General features: G+C 41.3%; 2 protein-coding genes across 2 annotated transcripts in view; one reads left to right on the top strand and one right to left on the bottom strand.

Annotated features, from left to right (window-relative positions):
* WDR3 (WD repeat domain 3) overlaps positions 1-3,205 on the bottom strand; it is a 22,744-nt gene extending 19,539 nt beyond the window's left edge. The window contains exons 1-3 of the mRNA XM_035540322.2: positions 2,942-3,205; positions 2,140-2,349; positions 1,302-1,420 (exon numbers count right to left, since the gene is read on the bottom strand). Of these exons, the coding sequence (XP_035396215.1) occupies positions 1,302-1,420; positions 2,140-2,349; positions 2,942-3,112 (500 nt within the window). The 5' untranslated portion in view covers positions 3,113-3,205. The remainder of the gene's footprint in view (positions 1-1,301; positions 1,421-2,139; positions 2,350-2,941) is intronic.
* GDAP2 (ganglioside induced differentiation associated protein 2) lies at positions 3,162-26,778 on the top strand. Its single transcript, XM_035540323.2, has 14 exons — positions 3,162-3,279; positions 5,001-5,249; positions 6,810-6,949; positions 10,916-11,069; positions 12,636-12,724; positions 15,072-15,148; positions 17,509-17,668; positions 19,315-19,465; positions 20,376-20,452; positions 21,861-21,937; positions 22,489-22,628; positions 23,583-23,637; positions 25,002-25,145; positions 26,025-26,778. The coding sequence occupies exons 2-14, from the start codon at positions 5,074-5,076 to the stop codon at positions 26,070-26,072; spliced, it is 1,488 nt and encodes a 495-aa protein (XP_035396216.1). The 5' UTR covers positions 3,162-3,279; positions 5,001-5,073; the 3' UTR covers positions 26,073-26,778.

The raw sequence follows: 26,778 nt of genomic DNA, 5'->3' as shown, positions 1-26,778 counted from the left end.
ACCTTTGCTTTGAACAGTGATTTGGAGCTACTCGTCCCAGCGGAGAATTACAGCTGAACACAGTCCCTCAAAGTCCCTGTAGGGTTAGACTTTCTTGAAAACACATGTTTCTGGCTATATTATGCTAACCTAATGCTCCAAGAGTATTAGTAATTTGAACATGCATTAAGATTCCTTCTGTTCACCCTACAACAATTAATACTTTTTTTATTTTTGGTAACTTTGTTAGAGACTATTTTCCTCAACAAGATGCAAACAAAAATATAAAATCTGTTGTTCCATTACTAAGCTTACTCAAGACAAAAAAAAAGTGATTACAAGATTACAACAGAGATTCTGTATTTCAATTTAGCTACTGAGAGAATTAAGAAGCATTTCTAAAACTGATGTGCAAAGATGTGAAATTCCATTAGGAAAGAGGCATCATCTACCAAACTAACAAAATATATTCTTTTCTATTTAAAACAGAAAAAAAAGCATGAGAAACTTGTACTAATTTCATACTGAACTAATTGAGTACACTTTTCTATTAACCTATTAGATGACATTAGTAAATAAAAACATTGTTGACAGATATTTGAGTATCTTCTGTTAATTGATTATTATTGAAGGGATATAGTCAATGTGCTGGGGTTAATAACTAAAAAACAACAAAACATCTATCGTCTAATTAATTGATTTAATTACTACCTACTAGGAAGCAATCTTTCTGTCACACTGCTGCATGAATTACACATATAGAAGGTACGTCAACTTAATTCTTCAAGATAAGTAGCAAAACTAGTTACATACATAATAAACATATTACTATTCATTGTTACGATAATTGTAAGTTACTGTATTTACCTATAAGTTAAAGCCTTTCACAAATGCAACTTTTCAGAAGAGCTATTTCCCTTCTACTTACCACATTTGGAATTCAGGCAACAGATTTATAAAATGTGTGGACATGACAAACATATTTTAAGACGCCAGCAGGTTTGAGACCTCATTACTCCATCACAACATCCTACAGGTCTCATATGTATGGATGGGGCTTTGGGCAACCTGATCTAGTGGAAGGTGTCCCGGCCCATGACAGGAGGGTTGGAACTAGGTTATCTTTACAGTCCCTTCCAACCCAATCCATTCTGTGATTCTATGATATAGAAAAAGATCAATCCTTTAGGCAGTAAAAGTACAGTGAGGCCTGAGAGCACAGAATAAAAACACAAATGGCTATAGCACGTAGGATATATAAATAGCAAGTAAAACCACGGCTACTCCTCTCCTGATTTACCACTACGCTAAGCTTGGCTCACCTGGTGACCAGCAGGTTCTTCTCCTTCAAGAAAAGGACTTGAGTGACAGCATCCTTGTGTCCTTTCAGCCGGTACAGACCACTCTCGTTGATGACATCCCACACAATGACATCTGTATCCTGGAACAGAGAGAGTGTCTACAAGGGACCAGCATTTGTCTCTGCAAAATGTCTACCTCTTCTATGATACTCTATCAGGGAGTGTAGCGTTAGGCCAAGGAGTAATGGCTTTAAACTAAAAAAAGGGCAGATTTAGATTAGGTATAAGGAAGAAATTCTTTACTGCGAGGGTGGTGAGGCACTGGAACAGGTTGCCAAGAGAAGCTGTGGATGCCTCATCCCTGGAAGTGTTCAAAGCCAGGGTGGATGAGGCTTTGGGCAACCTGGTCTAGATGGAGGTGTCCCTGCCCATTGCAGGGTGGTTGGAACTGAATGAGCTTAAGGTTTCTTCCAACTCAAACCATTCTACGACTGGAAAGACTACCCAAGAGCACACTTTCTCACCCTGAATGTTAAGGATGATTGATGCAAATGATGATCATTCCCTTGATGTGCATTCAGACCAATAAACACACCTCTCTCCTGGCTTGAGTCACTTTTGTTATTTTTGACCTCACAAACTTCTTCACCTTCAACAGATCTGCTAATACCTCTCTGCTGCCCCTCAGCATTCTCCCAGCCCTGGGCTCCCCAACCCTGTTACTGTCTTGCAGCCCTAACTCCTCAGGGCACATAACCCACCTAAAATACCAAACATTTTAGCTCAGGTCAACCTTCTCCACAGTCTCTCTCTTTTTACCTACTGTGAAAGGAATGCCCCCCAAATCTGCAAGCCTCACCTTTGAGCCAGACACCAGCCGGCCGCCGAGCTGGTCGTACTGCATGGCTGTAACTGCAGCCTTGTGTCCATTGAAAGTGACATTCGCTTCCCCGCTCAGGAGGTTGAAGATACGGATCGATCCATCCTCATAGCCAACAGCCAAGTGCAGCCCGTCTGGAGAGGGGCAGAGGAACCTGACCTCCTGCTTGAGACCCTTAAGGATAAGAACCTGCAATTTTTAGGAGACAAAACATGTAAAGTGATGATAAATGATACATCAGAGCCAAAACAAAAAATGATGATAAATGTCATGTCAGAGCCACACACTTAGCAGAATATATTTTGCGCTTCTCCTGAACTTCCAGCAAAGTGTTTCTGCATCTTTAGAAGTTAATTTTTCAGGTTCCTGCGCTGAATAGAGTGTAATTAACCCCATTTTACATGGCACACAGGAACTAGAAGTAATTCCTCACAATCAAACAGGAACGAGGCCTGGAACCCAGAATATATTTTGCACTTCTACTACACTTCCAACTAAGCACTTCTGCATCTTTAGAAGTTCGGTTTTCAGCTTTCTATGCTGAACAGAGCATAATTAACCCCATTTTACAAGGCACACGGCAACTAGAAGCAATTCCTCCCAATCAAACAGGAACCGGGACACAGAAACCCAAATCCAAATTCCTGCCCCTGCATTTTAACCACCAGAGAGCAAAGGGCTTTGCCCGAGGGCTGAGGGGCTCCTGTAGGCACACTAACCCATCCTCCCGTGCTCGGCCTTCCTCGGATGGAGGGAGGACAGAGCAGCTTTCCCACCTCACCTTCTCCCCCTTCCTCGCGTCCCACACGAAGACGTGCTCGCAGGCCGCCACCGCCACGCCGCGGCCCCGCTCGCCGCCCACCGCCACCATGGCGGCGTTGCCCCCGGCGCTGCCCACCACCCCGAAGAGGGCGGCGGGCACGTAGCGCAGATACTGCCGGCTCAGCCCCATGGCGGCCCGCACCGGCACGTTGCCGGTGGAACCGGAGGCGCGTCACGGAGGGCCGGAAAGCCGCCCGGGTGGAGCTGGAGGAAACGGAAGAGTGTTTAGGGGTGGTAATGCCCGCCCCGTTCCGGGGTGATGCCGCCGCAGCGGCGCCCAGCGGGACCCTCGGGCCTGTGAGTGGGGGCGCCGCCGCTGGTGCTCGCCCGGAGGAGGCGTGGGGAGAGGGGTTTCGGGCTTGTGGGGTCGTGGCTGTTTTCTGGCGGCCAGAAGCGTGCTGAAACGTGTCACGGGAGGGAGGACGGGAGGGAGGGAGAGCCGCCCGTATGCGGTCGGGGCGGTCGATCCGCAGCGAGTGCTGTGCCCGCGTCCCGGGGAGCGGGGCTGCAGCCCCGGTGGGGGTGACAGCGCTCTGTAAGATGTCCGCCCATGCGGGCGTCTTGGCTGGGTTTGCGGCTCGTCGTTCTGCATGTCAGCCCTCTAACGCGTGCGGGAGCACCGCCTCTGTCGCAGGAGGTCCCCAGGCTACAAAATTTGGGTGGAAATATCCAGGAGGAGCTATAACGCACCTTCTTTCCTGCTGCCTCTTCTTGCCGCCCTGCCTAGGCCCCTACCTTTGTCTGCGCCTCACAGAGTGGGCTCTCATGTATCGCGGAATCATTAGCTAATGAATCGTACTGTTCTTGTCCATCTCCTTTCTCCCAGTCATCAGGCCAAAAATTGTATCTATATGCTCTTATGGCCACTGTTGTTGTAGCATCTGCCTTCCTTAACCATCAGTTGGGGTTTTTGGCAGGGTTGGTTTGTTTCCTAGCTAGTAAATATATCTCATGTTTTGGAATTACCATTTGTAGATGCTGTTTTGTCAAAACCGTTACTGATGATGATCCTGTGAAAAAGGTTAAAATAATAAGGGTGCATGTGGCAAACCAAAGTTACATATGTGAGCCTATTGGTGCTAGTTTAATTCCCTAGTATGGTTCAGCAGTAGGAATGGAGATGTAGTTGTCTGCGTGGTGGTCTGTACTGGCAAGTGAAATGCACGTTTTGGGAAGCTCGAGTCTCAATCTAACACCAGTGGTATTTTGGCCTTTAGAAAAAAGGGTCAGATGGCAGAGTTCAGTCTGCTTCAGTGTTTGAAGTTCATTGGCAAGCATTCAAATTTACCTCTGCTTGTTTTTTTCCCCTAAATCTATTTGGGAGAAAAGGTTTTGTAAGTGCATGACTGTAAAAACTGAGACTTATTTGCAGTGCCTCAGAACTCATTGGACTTGCAGTTCAGTGTATTGGGCTGCGATACAGCTGTACAACTGAGTTGCACCACTGGGATGGGGGCTTTTTTTTTTAAGGGTGTGATGCTGGATTTTCTTTTGCTTGTTAGAGGATTTCGATTTGTGTTTTTCTGGTGGTGATGGTTGGGTGGGGGAGAACAGACGCTTGTTTTCTTTTGTGTTGTTTGTTTTTAAGCATGACCCAGGGCTAGACCAAAATATCTGAAGGAATAGATTGTACGCAGCCTACTGCAAACTTGCTTTTCCTTTATAGAAAGAAATTAATGCTTTTCAGAAAGGCTAAGGTCCTTTCTGCACTTGGGAGTTTGCTTTCAGCACTTTCAAAATAAAAGTCTACAAGTCAGTTGGACCAAGTTGATAGAGAAGGTGGTTTTTTCTTGCACTATTGGAGAAATCTTGTCTTACTACCAGTATTCTATGAGTATTTTCATCGTCCTTTGTCATACAGACGACAAAACTAGAGAAAGAGAAAGAGGTTGAGTTGGAAATAAATCTGTTTTTCTGTTACCAGTGATTGCATTGTAGCCTTGTGAAAGGTCTGATGGCTCCATGGGAATTATGTTCTGTAAACAGCTGTGACCTGGTTTGATTTTCTTCCTTTAAAGCACCTAGAAGACTCCATTGAGAACTGGAGTGTGACAAGTTAACGAGGAAAAAAGGAGCCGTTCTTTCCATTCCATGGATCCCTTGGGTGCACCTTCCAAATTTGTGGATATCGACAGTCTGCCAGGCTGGACTGATGTCTATGAAGCTAAGCAGCTGGATTCTCACCCAAACCCTGTTGAAAAAGCTCAAGTTGATGTTAGATCACCTTTTCCATACAGGAAGGACATCAATGCAAAAATAATATTATGGTAAGTTCAACATGGTTCCAATGCCTTTGTCATCACCTCTCCATTTCCTGCAGGATCTGACTGCCTCAAACAACAACCACTGCTACAGGGTAAAGCCTTCAAACCCTCTTTTCTTGAATCAAGCATTACCGATCTGGGAAGAAAATAATATTTTTGTTCATGGGAAATCTGCAAGTCTGAGGTTTGCTCCATTGTAGGTTATAAAAGTTCATAGACATTCCTTGATGCAGCAGACTAGAGCAGTAACTCCTGCTGTCATACTGCGTATTTAATGTTAAAACCTAGTCAGGCGCTTTGATACTTTTTTAATTTAGAACAAATATATGCTTGCTGTCTACTTGTTTTTTTTTTCCTTTCTTTGCTGTCTTTATCAGTATTTATTTCTTTTATGTGTTTCTTGTGGCTTGATTTGTTCTCTTTTTTTTTTCCTTTCCTCCTCTTTCCATTCTGTCTTCCTGTCTCCATGTTTTTATACCAAAATCTATTGATAAGTACAGTGTGCTGAGGTGAACTTACTCCATCAGTCTTTCTTTCCTGTATCTCAAATATTCAAACCTACTCTCTAGGTGAGTAACTCTGTTAATCAGTATGAAGAGAGGAGGATTTAGAATGATGAAATGCTGTTATAGAGTCCTAGAATCAACAGATTTATTGGGGGGGCAAATTAAGGGATCAGCCTGAACATCTTTCCTGATTCATACACATGGGAAATAGGACTGTTCATGGATTTTCTGAACCTGATGAAAGAAACAAAGAAAAGTAAAAGGTTAAACATCTTCTGTGAGCTGTGTTTGGGTAAAATACATGTGAGCGATTTGAACTGTCACTTGAATCTCTCCCTGTGCTTGGGAATTTTTATTTCCCTTCCTATGCTGTTTGATTCCAAAATCCCTAATGACAGCTGCTGTGACAAAACGCAGGTCAGAGTTCTGCTGTTCCATCTTCTCTGATGTATCTCTGCAGTGTTTATCTTCTGCATGTCTGATCCTTGAGCAGCAGACTGAACATGATCAAATTGTGGGTTCACAATTCCAGAACAAAAGTAATGAAAACTTGACTGGCCACAATGTCACTTGAGATCTTTGGTGGTCTGAGAAATAGCAGCAGGAAGGTGCCCTGGATGGTATGCCTACAGATAAGGGCGTGGAAATTGACATGTTTGAAGTTTTGGAAATAGCATGTCATAAGGAGTGTCGTCTTATCTCTAAGATATGAGAGAATACATATTTTTTTAATGCGTTACACCATGCTGCTTCACATGTTCTGCTAACTAAACCCCCCTACATAAAACGAAAACACTGTGTTATCTATATACACCCCTAAGTTACTGTTGAGGATGAGAGTTTTCAAGGAAATGAGGGGTTGCATGCAATCTCTCTTTATCAGTTGGAGACAGAGGATGATTCTGCATGGTGAGCATGTCAGGGTACACCACACTGCGTGGGAACTGGGATATTGTTAATGCTTTAATTTATCATTTCCTTGCTTGTCAGCATTTATTTGAGAATATCCTGCTTAATCTGACGTTTAACTTGCAGTAAACTTTCCTTGTTTCCTCAGGAAAGGAGATGTAGCATTACTGAACTGCACAGCCATAGTAAATACCAGTAATGAGTCTCTCACCGATAAGAATCCAGTATCTGAAAGTGTCTTCATGCATGCTGGGCCTGACCTGAGGGATGAACTCCAGAAGCTCAAGGGTATGTAGCTGGAGACATTTTTCATACTGAAATCTGCTGTCCTTGCATAGTACACAGCATGAGCTAAAATCAAGATGTAGCTTTTTCTTTTTTTCCCTCCCATGTCTGGCGTTAAGGTGAAATAAAGAGGGGAGGCTAGATTGACATACATTTCCTCCACTTTTGGTGAGGTTTGCTAGATTCTTTGTTAACGTGTCATATTGCTGATAATGAGACTTCTAAACATTCAGCTTTATTCTCAATGCCTGTTAGATGAAAATAAGTGTCTTTTTTATTTTGCGTCAGGAACCATGAGTTTATAGTTACCAAGGTCATACAAACGTCTGATACAGCTTGCAGTTAAAATTAAGATTTCCCACATGGCACAGCTGAATTTTGAGACCAAACTGATTCCTGAGTAGTACTGGTCACTCTCTTTGGTAACAGCTCTATCTCCTTTATCATGCAGTAACAAAATGGATAGAAGAAGCATTATATTTCCAATGCAGGCTCTCAGTAGCTTGAACTGCAATAGAACAGGCATGTTTAGTTTTATAAAATCCCATTCAACTCATTCAGCTTGCCTTTTGTGAGTAAGCTGGAAGTAAGACAGGAGGAAGAGTAACCATTGCATAGTAGAGCGAAAAGTCCATGTGCATCCTTAGAATGGAAACAACTGTTAAAATACAGCAAATGTTATAGAATAACTAGGACCCTGGTATGTATATTCAGTTTTCTTAAAATAAACTGAGGGGTTCTTTCAGTGCATTGTGGGGTGGGAAGAGGGACATTTCAAGGTAGTCCTTAACATGCAAGATCTGTCAGCTCTGTAGGAAGTTCTCTATAAAAGTTGGGCTGAGCTTCTTAAATTCTCTTTTACCATCCTGAGCTATATGCAGTTTACATCCTCCACCCCTGTGGTGACACTGATGTCTTTAACGTATTCTGCAGATGCATGACTCCTTGTGATAGTTTCCCTTTAGTCTTGTGACAGGATCCTTTCAGAAATCAATACTTCTCTGATGCTCTACTGGCGTGTTATGCGGGGGAAGAAACCGGATTACAGCTTCGGCTTTTGTGCACTATTAATGAGTTTCACAATAGCAGAAACAAAGCTTTGTTAAGAAACTAGTTTATCACGCTTTTGTCACCTCAGCCTCCTTTTTGTGCTCTTTCCCATTTAATTTTTAATTTTTCTTTATGCAGGAGAAAGTTCTTGGTGAGAATTAAAAATGTATGATCTTGGGTCTCAACCTGTAGACTGGGTGCAGTGGTGATTTTCGGTCAAGTTACTTCTACAGCTCCATATATTTCCATGTTTCATAGACTCAAAGAAAAAACATGATCTTAAAGCATGTGACATGCTGATCTTTAGAAGAATTGTGCTTTCTTTAAGGCTCAGCTAACATCTGTGTTCCTGGGAACAGTGTAGTTTTGATTAACACAGAAATACCACAGGGAGTAAAGGGAAGGATTTTTTATCACCAGATTAAAATAATAAGATCTCAACTTCAGTTTCACTTTTGCCACAGACCTTGACCTTGTACAAGTTGCTGTACTAGACTACCTGACTCTGTGTCTTAAAATGGGAATAATACTTGCTGCTTAATTTAGTTTTGCAAATTTTGTAGAGATCTTTACACAGAAGGCATTGGGAAGTACAAAGTATGATGCACGTGTAGTTAGAAATTACTGATTATGCATGTGGTTGTCTGAATTTATTAGTTTCCCTACTGAGTTCATAGTTACACCTCAGTCAAACTCTCTTAATTGTTTTCCACAAGAGAAGATACTTCGGATAATTTTTATTACAGGTCTTTGCTAGCTCTTTTGAGTTTGTGTGACTTTATTCTTCCTCCTTGATCCATTCAGATCACAGAATCATAGATGGTTTGACTTGGAAGAAACCTTAAAGCTCATCCAGTTCCAACCCCCCTGCCATGAGCAGGGAAACCTTCCTCTAATCCAAGTTGCTCCAAGCCCCATCCAACCTAGCCTTGAACACCTCCAGGGATGGGGCATCCACAGCTTCTCTGGGCAACTGGTTCCTGGGCCTCACCACACTCACAGTAAAGAATTTCTTCCTTATATCTAATCTAAATCTACCCTCTTTTAGTTTAAAGCCATTCCCCGTTGTCCTATCACTACACCCCCTGACAAAGAGTCCCTCTCCAGCATTCCTGTAGGCCCGCTTTAGTTACTGGAAGGCTGCCATAAAGTCTCCAGGGAGCCTTCTCTTCTCCAGGGTGAACCAGCCCAGCTCTCTTAGCCTGTCTTCATAGGAGAAAATAATAGCTGGATATCTGATACATTAAATGTTTTGGCATTAGCTTCTCATTTTCCTATCTTCAGCTTACCTAGATACGTTCTTTGCAGTTGAGGGATTTTAGAGCATGTACAGTAGTTCAATCTGTATGCTTAGTTTTAGTATGCCATTGTGTTCTTTCTGCTTAATTCAGAATAAACAAGGTCGACTTCTGTAGAAAATAACATGATTTATGGGATCAAAAAGTTCACAAGGTGTTGGCTTAAAGGCAATATATTGATGCCGTTAAAATGGCATGCCTTAAGTCTTGAGTAAGATTCTCAACCTGGAATATTTCCTGCCATAAAACATGCTTTCATGCATGCTGTGAAACAGCCTGTCTGAGCACCACAACAAATTCAGTGGAGTAGGAGAGAAAGTGAACATTTCTATTCAGTGTGAAGCTTCATAATCAACTTGAACCAAGCTGCAGCAGTGCTGCTGCCAGAAGGGTGGTCCCAGCCACTTGTTCACATAGCATTTCTTTTCATGGGCAATAGCAACCTATAAGATCAGGCTGAAAGCTGATCTGGTGAAAAGATTAGTTTTCAGCTAGATTAGAAAGCTTAAGTGGCTCTCTGCAGCTGTACAAGCAGAAGGAAGAAGATGAGAAATACCACTCCTTGAGGGCTGGGAAAGAGAGACTAAAAGTACTTCTTCAGTTGTTCAGAACTGCAGTGGACTTGATTTCTTGTGAAATGATTTAGGTGAAGAAGGGGAGTGTTAGCAGACTTTTTCTTCCAGGTACCTTTCCTGAAGAAAAAACAAACTTCAAACACAATAGCTGTTGTTGGATTTTTTTTTTTTAAATCCAAAATATATTGACAAATGGAAGGCAGTAGAGAGGCTTACAGATGTCGCAGAGGGTTCTGACAAAATGCAAAAAACTTGCAAAGAAATGCAGAAATTACATAGGAGTAACTTGCAGGGGATAGCCGAAGAACGGTGCTAATCAAAGTGAGTTAAAGACTATGCTAGCATGCAGTAAATGATCCTAGAGTATGTGACTGGAGGGTGCTGGGAATGGAACAATTAAACGTGGTGTTCAAACTTCATTGCCTTCGGACTAGACATCTGGTCTGTCAAGAAAGGTATAATCTCCTTGAAAATTATACTTATGCCTTACGGACACTAAGAAATTTGCAAAACAATGAATGTTACTTTGCTCTGGGAGTGTAGGTGAAATGTGTGCTCAGTCTTTTCATTTCATACAAGTTTGCCAGCAATTGGTGAGTTTGATTAAGGAGCTTTGCAGTCCTTTTATCCAAAAAAGCAGTTTCCCCAAACCAAGCTGTTAAATTCAGAAGGACTTTTTATTGGTGGTTGTATATCATATTGGTATATCAGTGTTCTGCATGTTGTTAATACATTTCTCCCTTTGGCACTGTCTGTAACATAGTAAGCACTGCAGTTAAGACAGCATTTCTAACAATTTATGGTTTGTCTTCGTATGTGTAGTTTTTAAAATTGAGAGGAATTAACACAGCCTTCACCTCTTCAACATGACTAGGTGGTATTAAGCAGTTGCTATGAGAGAGAAAGTGCTATCCTTAATATTTGATACCTAAAATACTGACTTTTATGGATGAAGTGAAATTATCTGACTCAATAGGAAGTCGAGGTCTTGTATACTTTTGACCCTATGGCATTTGTGCAAATCCTGGTGTTTATTTTTTTTTCAGGGTGCAGGACAGGGGAGGCTAAACTCACCAAAGGATTTAATTTGGCTGCACGCTTCATCATTCACACAGTTGGACCCAAATACAAGAGCCGGTATCGCACAGCAGCTGAGAGTTCTCTGTACAGCTGTTACCGCAACGTCCTGCAGCTCGCAAAGTAAGCATCCAGCGACTTACGTAAGGCTTGCATGGCACATCCGTTCTCCTACAGGAGGCTGAATGGCTGTGAATATCTTCTCACATCGATTGGATTTGGATCAGAACATAAGAATGTTGCTGTATTTACGGTATACCTCATGTTTTCTGATCTGTGTTGAGGTTTAAATAAAATGTGGTGAGAGATCTGAGCGGGTTCAAGTCCTGAAACAGCGTAGCTAGAGCTGTGCAGCATTCAGACGTTCTGAGAAGCATCATTAATAATTCTGCCAGACTCCATGCTGCAAAAATCTTTTAAAGAGCTTGGTCAAGCAGCAGTTTCAGGTGTCTCTATGCAGCCACACGGACATACCCAGTCAGATCAGACTGCGGTATCAGTTCATATATTTGGCCTCTCAGCCCTCATACAATAGCCACAATTCTGAGTCAGGGTGCAAGGTTATTTCTAAATCAACAGTTACTGCAGATGGGTCTGTAGTTTTTTCCTCTTTCATCCATAGTGTCTTCTACTTCCTCTTAGCTAACATTTTTTTCATGTTTTTGGTTTCTGTTTTTGTGTGTTCTTTACTGAATTCTGTTCTCCCATGAGGGCTGTTGTAATAGTAGTCAGCAAAAAATAGTTGAACAAGAACAGTGTCAGAAAATTTACTTCACAATTACACAGGGTAGGGAAGATAATTCTTCCAAGTCTATTCTCTGTGTTGTAGTGCAGTAGTAACTGTTTCACAATCCAGATTATAGCTAAGTCTTCTAGTATATATCAGTTCTTGGTTTTTGTTTTTGTTTTCTGCCTCGAAAGTGGCAAACAAAGTCAGGTCTGGATTGGAACCTCTAATAATGAAAAAAAAGTTGGTAATTCTGCTTGCTGATTTATGAGTGGCTTTTAGTCCTCCTATTCTCTAGAGTGATTTTTGACACCTGTGAAATTACTGTCTACCAGCTCTGAGCTTGTTCAAACTCCTTTGACTATTGGCACCACCTTTACTTTACTTTTCTAATAATGTGGCATGCTCCTGTTCTTACGGTATATATATGTATATATACTGTATATATCACGCCTTGCCAGTGGCTGTCTAATCGTATGTAGGATCAAGTAAGCCACTTCAGTCAGTGTCTGGACCACTGACAAAACAAATGGCAGGACAAGTGAAGGAACAAAATACTTAAAATAAAGAGCACCTTTTCTTCCCCTCCTTTCCCATGTTGTCAATCCTATAACAGGAAGGAAAGTATTTTGAAAGGATTACAGGGAGCTCGAGGTAAGAACTTCATTCAGAATATGAGAAATTGCAGAAAGAAGGTAGCTGAGGTAGAAGGAGAAAACTGAGAACAAACACAAGAAAAAAACAACATGGAATCATTAATGGTTCTTTCCTTCCCTGCTTAATAATAGTACGCATGCATCTTGCCAGGAAAGCATCCTTCTGCACAAACCTGAAAGAGGGTTACTTCTTACACAGAAGCAGGAGAAAAGTACTGGTGTTACCTACTGTACTGGCAAAAGTTTGTTCCCACCTGACCTCAAGTTATGTTTCTGTTCATTTACTTCTCTATTTCTGGATTTCAGGGAACAGGCAATGTGCTCTGTAGGATTTTGTGTCATTAACTCTCTGAAAAGATGCTACCCCTTGGAGGATGCAACCCACATAGCACTGCGTAAGTTTATGTTGGAAAGTGGAGTAAACTGGATGGCAATATTCAACAGATTGCTTACCTCTGACAGACTGCTATTGATACGGGGAAACTTTTTTTAGGTGGCTGTAATGTGTTACAGGAGGCCATAAAGAGGCAGGCTTTGAATGGGTGAATAGGAAATGGAGGATAAAAACAAATGACCTTTCTCTGAGAGGTCATCAGTAAGCATCCATGGGTTGGATGCTGTCTTGGAACTTAGTGTTTGATACATTTTTTAATGACATGGAAAAGATGCTGAAGAGTGAGGTGAGAGTTTGTTGATAATACAAAACTGTTCAGGATAACGAGGATGAGGCCTTAACTGTGAATAACTGTAGATGGACCTCAAACAACAGAGTGAATTTCATCTGCTATTTCAGTGTTGTCAGCATATCCAAATGTAAAGTGATATTCTTGCCCCACTGCCCCACCCCTGTATGGTTCTGCCTTCACATGCAAAATAATGGGCTAATGCTAGGAAGCACGACCTTGAGATTATAATGGTTCCGTGAAAACAACAGCTCAACAGAGTTCAAAGGAGCAAGCTAAATAAGACTGAACAAAATGAAAAATGTTATGCTGTAAACCTGTAGATTGTCAACCCCTCAAGTTGCACATCCAAGGATAAACTAGAAGTTCAGAGAAAGTCAACAAGAACAGGCAAAGGCAAGGAACAGCTAAGTAGGCTAAAGTCTTCTTTAAACTGCAATACATTGAACTTGAAAGGCGTGTGATAGATGTCTGTAAAATCATGAGAGGCATGGAAATGATGAATAGCAATCAACTGTTCGCTGTCTTCCAAGCTAAGAACTAAAGGAACTATGAAACAATGCTAGTATGATGCAGGTTCAGAAAAAAAAATGGTTCTTATAATTCCATCATTTGTTGAATGGAACTTACTGCAAAAATGGTATTGTAGTTGATAAGTTTTTGGGTTTGTTTGGGTGCAAGAGGAAACTACATCAAAGAAAAAAATGAAGGTTACTGGAAACAAACCAAAAAACTTCCTGGGTTGAAAAGACATAAAGAATGGAAACATGCACAGAGAAGAATATTATGTGTTTGCCTTGTTTTTTTCCTTTTCCTCTTAACTTTTCATTCCCATTGTCCTGCTCTTCCTGTCTGCTTTCCACCACCACCCATTCCCTGGACCTCCCTGTATGATACTCCTACACAATAGGAATGTTGTTGCAGGTGGAACGATAGGCTTTTCCTCTTGCTGTGCAAGCTGACCGGAGAAATCTCACCCTTTGCTTAGCAGAAGTGCTGGCACTTGAAGAAACCAATTTGTCTGTTTCTCTGGTTTCTCTGCCACCTGCCTGAGTAAGACTCCGAAAATATCTGCTCACACAGGTTCAGAAAAATGCTTGCTGTGGAACTGCAGAACTGTATTTGTCCTATAAAGTAGTGTTGTGGGTCAACCCAGTTACACATGAATTTCTGTACAGGAAGTTTTTGAAAAGAGATTTTTTTTCTACTGACCAGTTGTTATTTCTTTCCTTTATTGCTTTGTTGTTGTCTGCGTAGGGCTGTATGCTACTTGATAAAAATGTTGCTAGGCCAATAGATGTGTTTGGACATTTTCTCTCTTAGCAATCTTGATAGAAAAGCACTTGAAGACCCTGACACCTGTCAAGATTACAGATGAAGGCCTTGAGCTGCAATATAAGGACATATCTGACTGGGAGTTTAGTTACAAAGCATTTCTCCCTAAACTGCAAATGCTCAGGAACTTGACAGTGTTCTTGGATTATGCTACAGTTTTGTGGAGTCCAAAAATTAGTAGAGGGAATAAATTCTCTCATGACTTACATTTATGATTTCTATATGCTGCTTTTGCATAGCTGACTGTTGAGTTTTTGTGTGGCTAACTCTGCCTTGTGCCAGCTTCTGCTACGGCTTGCTTATCAAGTTGCTTTCCTGATAATTGGGGGAACCACAACTTGTTCTAGGAATATCCATTTTTGACAACTTGCAGAGACTTGGTAAAGGAGGGCTTTGGTTTGTTTTTTCACAGGGCACTAAGATCACATTCCATAAATTGAGGTGTGCCTAGTAAGCTAAAATCACAGAGAGACTTCTTCATTTTTTATCCATCTGTAAAGAGAGAAGCAGGAGAGAATGGAGATGGAATTTCCAGTGTGCCTGAGAACCCATTTTATGTTAAACCACCACTTAATCCATGCTTGTGTACTGCCTGTGGAGCTATTTTGTACAAGGAGAGGGATGTCTTTCTCTGTTCTGCACTCAGTTGATTTCTATGCTTGTAGTCATGTGTGTAAATTTCTTCTCCTATTTTGCTAACTACATTTACTCTTCTTCCTTGCAGGCACAGTTAGAAGGTTCCTGGAGATTCACGGGGAGACTCTGGAGAAGGTTGTGTTTGCAGTCTCTGAGCTCGAAGAGGTATCTCTTTGATGTTCCTTCCATCAAAATTCACGGACGTGTTTGATCTCAGCAGCAGCATTAACCCTTGCACTGTAGACTGGGACTCGGATTCTCCCTAACAAATCATCTTGTCTCACTTAGACTTTTGGTTGCACAGCTTATTTCTGTCTCTTATCAGCACAGTATCTTTTCCAGTACTTTTTCCCAGTACACTTTGAGCAGTCACCAGAGATTTGTTTACAGTCTTTCCATTTCTGGCTTCCATGTTCCTGAGCCGTAAACAGGAGTCAATGTTAGAGGTTAGAGCACACAGTTGTGCTGGATGCATTCTACCAGCTAGACAGGAATTTCTCATGCAAGACTTGCTCTTTACACAAGGTTTGGTCTTCTTGTTTTAAAAGATTGCCCTGATTTCCATTCACATATAAAGACCTTAAACATTGCTTGCTGAAGTAACAAGCTTGATGTTTATTGATTTGATTTCAAATAAGTGCTAACAGTTTCAGTCCTGTTTTTGGCTGGAATAGAGTTAATTTTCTTCCTAGTAGCTGTTATGGTTCTGTGTTTTGGATTTAGGGTGGGAATAATGCTGATAATGCACCCATATTCTAGTTGTTGCAGAGCAGTGCTTGCACTGAGTCAAGGACTTTTCAGCTTCTCATGCTGCCCTGCCAGCAAGGAGGCTCGGGGTGCACAAGAAGCTGGGAGGGGACAGAGCCAGGACAGCTGACTGAAACTGGTCAAAGGGATGTCCCATACTATATGGTGTTGTACTCCCCGATAAAATGGGGGTGGGTGGTGTGCGCTGCTGCTCCAGGCATGGCTGGGTATCAGCCAGTGGATGGATGGTGAGAAACTGCATCGTGCACCACTTGGTTTGCATGTTCTTTTATCATTGTTATTATTTTTCCTTCCTTTCTTTCCTACTCCACTGTCTTTATCTCAACCCGTGAGTTTTTACTTCTTTTATTATTTTTTTCTGATTCTCTGCCCCATTCCACTGAGGGGGAGTGAGCAGACGTCTGTGTGGTGCTTAGCTGCCTGTCAGGTTAAACCACAACAGTCCTTTTGGCACCCAATATGGGGCACAAAGGGTTGAGATAATGACAGATCTGCCCAGAGCATGTTAAAACACAATTGTTATGAACACTGTACCAGTTTAATAGTTGCTGATGAATGGCATCGAACACAGTGCTCAAGGTGTACACATGAGCCATGTAAAGGACTGTTGTGGTTTAACCCAGCAGGTAGCTAAGCACCACACAGCCATTCACTCACTCCTCCCCTGCCCCTAGTGACATGGAGGCATGGGGGGGATGGAGGGGAGAAAGGTAAAATCTCGTGGGTTGAGATGCAGACAGCTTAATAGGACAGAAAAGGAAGAGAAAATGATGATAAAAATACACAAAGCCAAGCGATGCACAATGCAATTGCTCAACGCTAGCTGACCGATGCCCAGCCAGACCCTGAGCAGCAGCCCTACTCCCCCAGCCAACTCCTCTCAGTTTTATTGTTGAGCACAACGCTATGTGCTAAGGGATATCCCTTTGGTCAGTTGGGGTCAGCTGTTCTGGTTTTGCCCCCTCCAAGTTCCTTATGCACCCCCAGCCTCCTCACTGGCAGGGCAGCAGGAGGAGCTGAAAAGTCCTCGACTCAGTGCAAGCACTGCTCTGCAACAATTAAAACATCAGTGTGTTATCAACACTGTTCTCATCCTAAATCTAAAACATGGCACCATACCAGCTACTAGGAAGAAAAATTATTTTATCCTAGCCAAAACTTGGACGACATATCTTACACATCAGACTTAATAATAGCTGCTCCTGTGCAGAATACACACACTGTTCAGATTCTCTCACATCTGGATGACAAAAGGAAATTACTTAATAGGGGTTCTAAAACTGCTAATCTGTTGGAGGGAACAAGCGGTGAAATATTACAATGTTGATTTTCACTGTTTTCCTACATGTGGGGAGGGTTTCTCTTGGTTGTTTCTTGTTTATTCTTTTTCCAGTCAGATCACTCAAGGTGATCTGTGTAGTGATCCGTTTTAATCTAAGCAACCTTTGCTGAAGTTTGTCATCTACATGTATTGTAACTTCATTATAAAGCCGAAGTATCTTCAGTCCACCTGAGTTCATGCATTTTAAAGCAGAATCTTCTCTGGGTTACTTGCCAGTGTGGCACCAAAAAAAAAAAAGTTAACCTTGATAAAGGCTATCTGCTTTTATTGCCAAATAGCAGCCCAATGTAAGCCATCAAGGAAAGTAGCACTTTGCCTCCAAACCTCAGAGAAGATACCTGCTACAAGGGTAGGTGTTACATATCTGAAGAGCAAGGATGCGTGACAGACCTTCACGCATTTTTCTTATTTATAGGCCACTTACCAGAAGTTGCTGCCTCTGTATTTTCCAAGATCATTGGAAGAAGAGATACAATCCTTGCCTTACCTCCCTGCAGATATTGGTAATGCGGAAGGGGAGCCTGTAGTACCAGAGCGGCAGATCAGAATTACTGAGAAGCCAGGTGTTCCAGATGGTGAGTTCTTAACTCAATTTTGGAATAAGGATCTCTTTGTGAAAGTAAGCAAAAAACAGAAAAAAATACACGGTGAGCAAAGAGGTATCTTGGGTGAGGTGGTGTGGGAAGGCAGGCTGTAATGAAAAGAATTGTCAAGTTGCCTCATTAGCTTTGTGTGTTCGACAGCAGTAACTTCTGCTTTCTGTCTCGACGTGGAAAGTGGTTAGAGGATGTGGTAAAGCCGTTGTTCTGTCTTTTTATTTTTTGGGGGGAGGGTGAGGGAGTTCATTCCCTTAGCAAATTTTCTCCTGAGCTGATTAGGAACTTCTTTTCCCATTCAGAATCATACCAGTGCTTGGCTGAAAAAGGCATTATTGTTACTGGACTGTCGTAGGTTACATATTAAAATGTTTTTTCTAGCCAGGTCAGATTCTGTTGATCCAGTACGTTCATCAAACTAGTAGGTGCTTAATGAAAATCAGCAGAAACTCCCCTAAAAAGTAGAGGAACTAGATCAATCCAGAAATCAGTGTTTGGGAAATGGCTTCAAAAGCTCAGTGAAAGAAGACATTATAAAGAGGTTGCCTAAGTTTCAGGGTTGAAACGGTGAGAGGTGGATGGCAAAACAATACAGTGTGTAAATGGGCATAGATGGTACATTCTGCCTTCTTCATTAAGCAATCCTGTGAAAAGTTTGCACTTCAAGCCAGGCCTTAAACCATCAAAAACAGAGAATCTGGAATGGTTTCCAAAGGTTTTCTGCTTTTGCATGACTGGTAGCGATAAGGCTGAATATGCAACAAAGATGCATACAATTTTCCTGTTCATGGTGTGATATCTGATGTCCCAACTCTTGCTGTTCAGACTACTCTCTTTTTTTTTTTTCTTTTCCCTGCCTAAACCTCTGGCTAGAGTAGTATAGAGTGGCTGATCAGTGTGAGGCACTTAGTCACTGGCTAACAGTTTCTGAAATTACAGGTTTTGCTTATATAGGAGCAAATGTGTGTAGTGGAATCCTACACTCTTGTTCCATTGTTGCTATACCATGTCATACTAAAGTTGGGAAACTCAATTCCTATCATCCAAATTGCCCAAAGAGGCAGTACCAGAAGCCTTAACAATATTCCTTGATGATAAAAAGTTCAGTGAAGCATTCTGTTATGGTTGCCAGCAAGTAAGCCTGTGCTCTCATACTTCATTGCACAGCCATGTAGTAGATACCCAAACTCAGGTTATCACTCTTCTACAGCATCTGTTTCAACATAAAAGGAAGAAGTGAGCCCTTTCTACAGTACAGTTTTCAAGCTGAATAAAACTGCAGCACATGTCCCTCTGCATGCTAACTTTTCCTCTTACAACAACTAGGACAACTGGAAACCCCAAGTCACTCTCTCCAGACCTTATTGTGGAATCCACCTGGGAGAATTAACCGTTTTCTGTGTGTTACAAGGTGATAACTAGGACTTGCCCAGTTATTTTCCAAACAAACCAACACTTTAAGAGAGTCTGTATTTCTCAGTTGCATGCTATAGTCATGGTACACTGGTTTTGTGTGTGTAGCATGATGAATGAGTTGGCTCGCAGAGATGTTTAGCAGTTCATCAGCAGCACTGCTGTTTCGTACACAGCTTGAACATTTTATGCTGCCTTTGTTTCTACTGCAGATGCTTCAGATGAAGAGGGGTTGGAGGCAGACTTGTCTTTCATTGGTTCCCATGCTTTTGCCCGCATGGAGGGAGACGTTGACAAACAGAGACGCCTCATCCTTCAGGGACAGTTGTCAGAGGCAGCACTGCAAAAACAGCATCAGAGGAAGTGAGAATTTCCTTGCCTGTATGAATGTTTTGGGTTAGCTAGCAGTCCAGAGGGCCAACTCTCATGATGACTTTGTTATCTGTAAGGTCTGATGTCATCCTGAACCTCAGTGGTAGCTTCTCTAGCCTGAAGCAAATGGGCAGTAAAAGGGAAGCCATTGATGAATCCTCTAGCATGCCCAGTGCATCGGACCAGCTGGTTTATCCCTTTGCCACAAGGTGTCACTGTTTAATCATCACTTTCTGTGGTGGGGTCATACTGGCTTTTAGTACTGCCTGCTTGCTCCTCAGGCTCTGGGTAACTAGCAAGTAGTTTTTTCTTTGTCTCAAAATAGAAAGATTTTAAAAAAAAAAAGGATGGTGATGCTTCTTCCCTCTTTTTTTTTCTTTCTTTTTTGCCATTAGCCTTAATGTGTATAACGACTTTCCAAGAAGCCAGTCCCATGCTAGGGACTCTTTGAGGTGTGATATTTGCCTTGTTTACTCCAATGAGGCACTAAATTCCTCACCATTTAAGAAGTAAAATACATATGTGATGCTGGTTGCTGAGTAGTAAGGTCCAACCTACAGACTTTTTTAAGAAACCTTCTGTTTTTTAAATGCTGAGACGGAGATGTTTCAATGGAAAAATCTTTGAGATGTTTTCAGTCCAAATGCAACACCACCAATAGTTACTAGGTGGTGCATATTCAGTGCCCCAGTAAAAATCACTAAGGAAGTCACTGACACTTGAATGTTTATTTTAACACTTCTTTATCAATTTGAAAGTAGCTCTATTGATCAGAAACCCACATTAAAGAGAGGTCGGTCATGAAGTGCTAGTTTTATCCTTCCTTCCCCATATACTTATTTAGGTGTCTAATGCTGACCCAAAGAGGATTAGATCTGACCAGATGTTTTTCACTTTCTAGTTATAATCGCTGGCTATGTCAAGCAAGAGCTGAAGACCTCTCTGATATTGCTTCCCTCAAAGCCTTGTACCAGACAGGTAAGTTCATGGTACTGATGACTCTCGCTATGGTGATGACCCTGTCTTAAAGTAAAAATATAAAATAAAAATATGATATTTTCTTTGGAATTTGAGTACAATACATCGTATCATCAAGTTAGAAACCTGGTCAGGAACTAGGCAGCACCTCTGTAGTAAATCTGGTATTTTCATGTTCTTTCTTGACTGACTTTGAAAGACTGTGTGGTAAGCTCCCCAACAGCTCCTCTTTAACAGTCTGAGGATATATGCATATTCTGAATTTGTCTGTAGAATGCAACCATCAATAGTCTCAGAGGAAGAATGAACTTAGTGTGAATGGCAGTTTAAACAAAAAAAAGTAATATTCTGTGGTTAGTTTAGCAACAGTAGCAGGGAGGTGCAGTTATGCTTTCTGATGTGCAAGAGCTTTCTTGCTAGCAACTTTAGATGTAAATCAGTAGTTAGATTTAGCCAATGTATAAGAAGCTCTATGTGAGAATTTATTGTTCAGTCTGAATAATGTCCACCCTTTGGTTGCAAAGGAATTAATGTTGCTTTCAGGTGATTAGTGCAGAGAATAAGCAGTTACCAAAGCAACTGTTAGTAGAGCTTTCCTGAAGAAAATGGCTTTCTTCCTTTACCCTCAGCTTGGGTTTGTGTTGCTCTCCTCTGTATCTCTCTCATAGGACTAGTGACATAGTACCACAAGAGGAACACCTTGCAGCCTTGAGTCTGGTAGATAAGGAAACTAGGGAGAGAATCAACATCCAGATGAGTTTGGTGGGAGATACTGGCTGCTAGACCCTTGCAGCATGGGAACCAGAGGCAGGGAATATGTCCTTTTTCATTCCTTTTTCCTCTTTAGGTAATGCCACATTTGGACGTAAAACTTGCCAGAGTCCCAAGTGGCTTGTTGCTGCTTTGCACCATGACAGAAAGAGAAAAGTGCTCAAGCTTTCAAAAGTATAGCTGTATTTATGTAGCTCATGGTTCTGCAGAGAGAGTCTGTTCAGCACTTTGGCCTTCTGAAAATCCAGACACTTAAAATGATTTTTGTGCAAATATCAAGACTGCGTGATACCTTCTACTCTGAAACTTAAATATTAGATTATTTTGTTTTAGACAAGGCATGTTGTAGACTTACTTCTTGAAATTTAGGTAAATGTAGAATACACAGTCAATGTAACATAACAGTCCTTGAAACTTAAGTTTCTAGGATGTGATGCCACCTTCTTTTCTGGACCAGAATAGCCACTGGCATAGTAAATAACTCTAGCATATTTCCTCCATTTTTGAGATGGAAACCAGAAGCATTGTAAAAATTCTGAGTTGGTTCTCCCTGGTTCTTCCTAGTTTAAAAAGGACCAATTCTGAAACCTGACATGACTGGGAGGAGTTCTGAGTAATATTTTTCTTTCTCTTGTAGGTGTGGATAACTTTGGTCGCACAGTAATGGTAGTGGTTGGAAGGAATATCCCTGTAACATTGATAGACATGGAAAAGGTAAGACTTTGCAATACTAGAGTTGTGTAGGTTGAATGTGAATGTTCAGGTTGTGAAGTCAGATTATAAGAGTACTTTAGTGTTAATTCTAGAAGTGTTATCTGTAGAAGACTTAAGAGATTAAATAAAAAATATTTTCATAGACAGATCAAAACTTATTCCCCTATATGCTTTGTATGTCTTGGGGTGGCTTTTCTGGAGGAGGAACTGGACTGTTTTCAGAGAAAATTGTTGGTTTTCTTCTCAGAAAGTAAGACTTGCTCTGCTTCTGTAACTGGAAGATATGGAAAGTGAAATGTAACAAGTTAAATGAGTTTTTCATGTAAACAGCAAAACTTTCTCTGTGAAGTCAGTTAGACAAAAAAAGACATCCAAGTGATTACAGTCAAGTTCAAGACTTGGAGTGTTCACCTTGCTTTTGTAGCTCAAACAGAATGCCACCCAGCTTCATGATTCCTGATATTTGAATGAATTGAAGAAAGCATATTAAAATATAATGCAACTGTGAAAGAGTTCTTTGCATATATAAATTTCACTTCTTTCCATCTCAGGCTCTTCTGTATTTCATCCACGTCATGGATCATATTGCAGTGAAGGAATATGTCCTAGTGTATTTCCATACGCTCACAAATGATTACAATCAACTAGACTCTAATTTCTTGAAGAAACTCTATGATGTTGTTGATGCCAAGTGAGTGTCAATAGGAGAAGAACCCCTCTGTGCTGTGCAAATGTTTGTCATTCCTTTTATCCGGTTTCCCATTTATTCATTGTGCTAGGACAAAGACCTAAGTAAGTAACAAAGGCAAAAAGAAGTGAAATCTGTCATCTTTCCTACTCACAGAATCATAGAATGGGTTGGGTTGGAAGGGACCTTAAGGCTCATCCAGTTCCACTCCCCCTGCCATGGGCAGGAACACCTACCACTAGATCAGGCTGCTCCAAGCTCCATCCTACCTGGCCTTTGAACACTTCCAGGGATGGGACATCCACAGCTTCTCTTGGCAACCTGTTCCAGTGCCTCACCACCCTCATAGGAAAGAATTTCTTCCAAATACCTAATCTAAATCTGTCCAATTTTAGTTTAAAGCCATTCCCTTGTCTATTACTGCACTTCCTGATAGTCCTTCCCCAGCTTTCCTGTAGGCCCCCTTTAGGTACTGGAGGGCCACTGTACAGTCTCCACAAAGCCTTCTCTTCTCCGAAAACTGCTCTCTACTCAAAACCATCTATGAAATCAGGAAGTGTTGTCCTCTGAAGTCTCCCTTTTGTTAGCTGTTAGAGAAACATACTGGGTGTATGGTCTGACTGTCCAGATGTAGAGCTTCTGGAACCTGACGTTGTGAGAGGTCTGTTGCTGGTTGTGACGGAAGAGGCTTGGGTAACCCTGGCAGTCTTAAGTTGTCTATAATATTCACTGTCCACATAAAAGATGGCAGGCTATATCTTTGCCAGAAAGATAATCATTCTGCTATTTTTTTCTCTTTACATTTACTCTCCTGGTATCTGCCCTTATATGAGATCTAGCTTTGTAAAATTGCATCACAGGCAGTTAAACAAAATGATCTATATTTTGACAGTTCTGTTGTCTAGGTAAGCTTGATTAGAAGTCACTTTTAAGAGTTTTTTCCTTTCTTTAAATCAGGTACAAGAGGAATTTGAAGGCACTGTATTTTGTCCATCCAACATTTCGTTCAAAGGTGAGGTATATAGTAGAAAAGAAAAGAACATTTTGGGTGTTGGCAGATAAACATGTAAGCTTTCTTTCTCATTACCCTGCTCAGCCAGAGCTTTACTTTCCAGAACTTTCAGAGCAACACTGTATTTGACTCAGTCTCCTCCTCTGGAGGATGACTAAGTCATCCTTGTCTCTGATTATATGGAGTTTAGATTGATGCTCTTTTCCTGACCACTGTTACTCTTCTGTATGGTCTCCCAGCTTGGAATGTCTCAAGAATTTCTTCATCCAGTAGCAACATCCTTTCAGCCAGGTTTCTATGTGCATTTCAGTAACTTTTGTGTAACGATATTAATATCTGAAGCTGGAAAAAAAATGAATTCTTTCCCTCCCAGCTACCATGTTAATATATAGTCTGTCAGCAAAAGGTATTTTACTTGATTTTTACTTTCCAGAAGTTCAGCTTCTATTAGCAGAAACCCAACTGAATTTTATCCGAAGTTTGGAAAAATTCAGTGACCTGCATGCCACCTATCATGGGCCCTTGACCCTCCCCTCCCCGATATGAGCATATGTGACCTGCAGAACAGCAGCCTCTGCTTCTTGGAAGTTTTCTTCTTTTCCATTCATTCTATCAGCCTAGATAAGAAATAAGTAATATAGTGCTCAATTTTGGAGAAGGTGGGTTTAAAAGCTTTAAAAGTTTGCACCATCAATCTAAACAGCAGTATTTAACAGCTTTCCAAGGTATGGATGGTGTCTTACTGGCCTGTGCAAAACAAAAACTCCTTATCCCATTTACACTCAAACACAGAGGTACATGTACTTCCAGTAAAATCTTGTAGAATAAGTTGATAAGACTTTGTTATTTAAGGAATGTGATAAAATAGAAGGGGACACACTTGCTTTCCACCAACCCAAAGCAGAGAGGAGTTTTCAGCAGAACTGTTGGAAGTCTCTCTCCCTAGAACTGCCCTTTTCTTCGAAAATTTAAAGGCAAGGGGTTGAAATTGCTTCTGTCAGTTATCAAGTCAGATAGATCATATTCTGAGCTGGCTAAACCTGAAGTGAAAACATGTTGCTACGTAGACTTTTTTTTTTTTAAGACAAAAGTAGCAGAATAGCTGTCACTATTCTACAGTAGAAAGAGGGGACCTTAAACTGGCAGCTGGGGAGGAGAAGAAGCTAGCATGGAGTCAGATGCGCTAGCTTTAAAGCTCTAAAGCTTGCTAGCACTCATTGGTGTGTACTTCCTGACCTCGTTGTGTTATTGCAATGGTATCAATGCTTCAAGTGTAATTCAAGCCTGATTTGGAATATTATGTTCAACTTGAAGGTTTTGAAACAACACCATCTTAATTAGTTTTTGTTGGGGTTTATTTTCAGGTCTCGGCATGGTTTTTCACAACCTTTACAGTCTCAGGGCTAAAGGACAAAATCCACTATGTGGAAAGCCTTCAGCAGTTATTCACAGCCATACCCCCAGAACAGATTGATCTTCCCCCTTTTGTCCTTGAGTATGATGCCAGGGTAAGTGATTTCATGCGGCAAGTATCTGTGTTCCCAAGTGTAGTTATTGTGTATCTCCCATTCTGCTCTGCAAAACCTGTAAAGGGGTTGACCTCCGTGTATTAAGAATGTGGAGAAGAAAGAGGGGAGACTTCCTAGAGAGTCTAGTTTTTCTTCTGACTAACGATTTTCGTAGATTTTTTTTTCAATATTTGTCCAAGGAGGGGACAAGAAGCAGACTCCATTCTCAGTAGTGCAGCCTCCTATATGCATAGGAGGCAGACTAGCTTTCTTCAGCCAAGAACTGTAAGATAACATGCTAAAAGCCTGTGCAGAAGATAAAATTCATGTCATATATGTGCTGTATACTTTACACCTACTGAAAAAAAAAGCTGTCTTTTCTTTTCCTTTCTCATGTATCAAGGAAAAAAAAGGCAACAGAAAATGGAACTGTAGTAGGATGCCTTGCCATTCATCGTGTGGATTCATCCTCCTCTCAGGTCTCTATACAAATGGTGGAATGCATATGGCTTGCACCATTCAAATCAACCAAATGAGGATGTACTCTTAACTACAAAGTAGCAGACACAGCTGCATGTCTGCGTAGGCAACTTTGTCTTGAAGGGAATGACTGGCTATCCTAGCATTTGCGGTTTCCTTGCATTACGGTTTTAGCTGAATTTTAACCTGTATTTTGTGTTTAAAACAAAGGCAAAAACAGGGCCTTTTTTTGCCTGATTACCAGTACAGTCCTGTTCTGGTTGAATTGTGGTGGTCACTGTATTCATGGAAAAAGTAGTTAGGAGTACCTATTTACATCTGCTTCTGTATTATCATCCATTGTACCAAGGTGTGTTGGAGAAGGCTTTTATTCGACTATTTATTCTGTTCTCATTGCAGGAAAATGGGCCTTACTATTCCTCTTATCCTCCATCCCCAGACTTGTGATCTGCAGTCCTGCAATGCTGCTGGTTTCCCATGGATCCAATGACCTGATGTCTGCCAAAACCTGTGCATTTGCCCATGTACAGAATTCAGAGAGAGGGTTTTCCTCCCCCAGCTCTGGTATTTTTTTACTGATGAGATATTTTCAAGCACTCAAGCAATCAGAGAACTTTATGCCACTGTGAACTGTACAACTATTTCAAATATATTTATCCAATGGAGAAGTTGATTTCAGGATCACTAGGTACATTTTATTTTCTTCTTTTTTGAAGCAGTTACATTTATTCCTGAACAGATGTTCTCTTTTCAGGGAAGTCCATCCAAAGCACTTGATCATATTTGTAACTATTATAATTTTCCACATCCATTTGCAATACCTGTTTTTGACTGGTTTGTACAAATACTGTGCAGTACCAGCCTGACATGTTGCTCATCATATGGTTGCTGTGCTTCACATCTGGTTACTTTCCCTTTCTGTTAGTGCTGATTACTCTGGTCTTGCCCCAGCAAAAGTACCTGGAATTGGGAATACCATGTCTGCAGGCTGAAGAAAGCACTACAGCCAAGCAAAGATTACTGCAACACTTAATACGATAAATGCTGGGTGAGATAGGAGCCTGATACAGTCCCTGCCAGTTTTCATTGGATGATGTGACATGTCGGGATGCCACTACCCTCCCAGTAAGAATAAAGTTGAAAAGCATTTAAA

This window comes from Cygnus atratus, chromosome 1 (assembly GCF_013377495.2).
Source record: "Cygnus atratus isolate AKBS03 ecotype Queensland, Australia chromosome 1, CAtr_DNAZoo_HiC_assembly, whole genome shotgun sequence".
NCBI classification, from domain to species: domain Eukaryota; kingdom Metazoa; phylum Chordata; class Aves; order Anseriformes; family Anatidae; genus Cygnus; species Cygnus atratus.
Note: the sequence above shows the minus strand (reverse complement) of the source record. Positions and strands in the feature narration are given on the sequence as shown.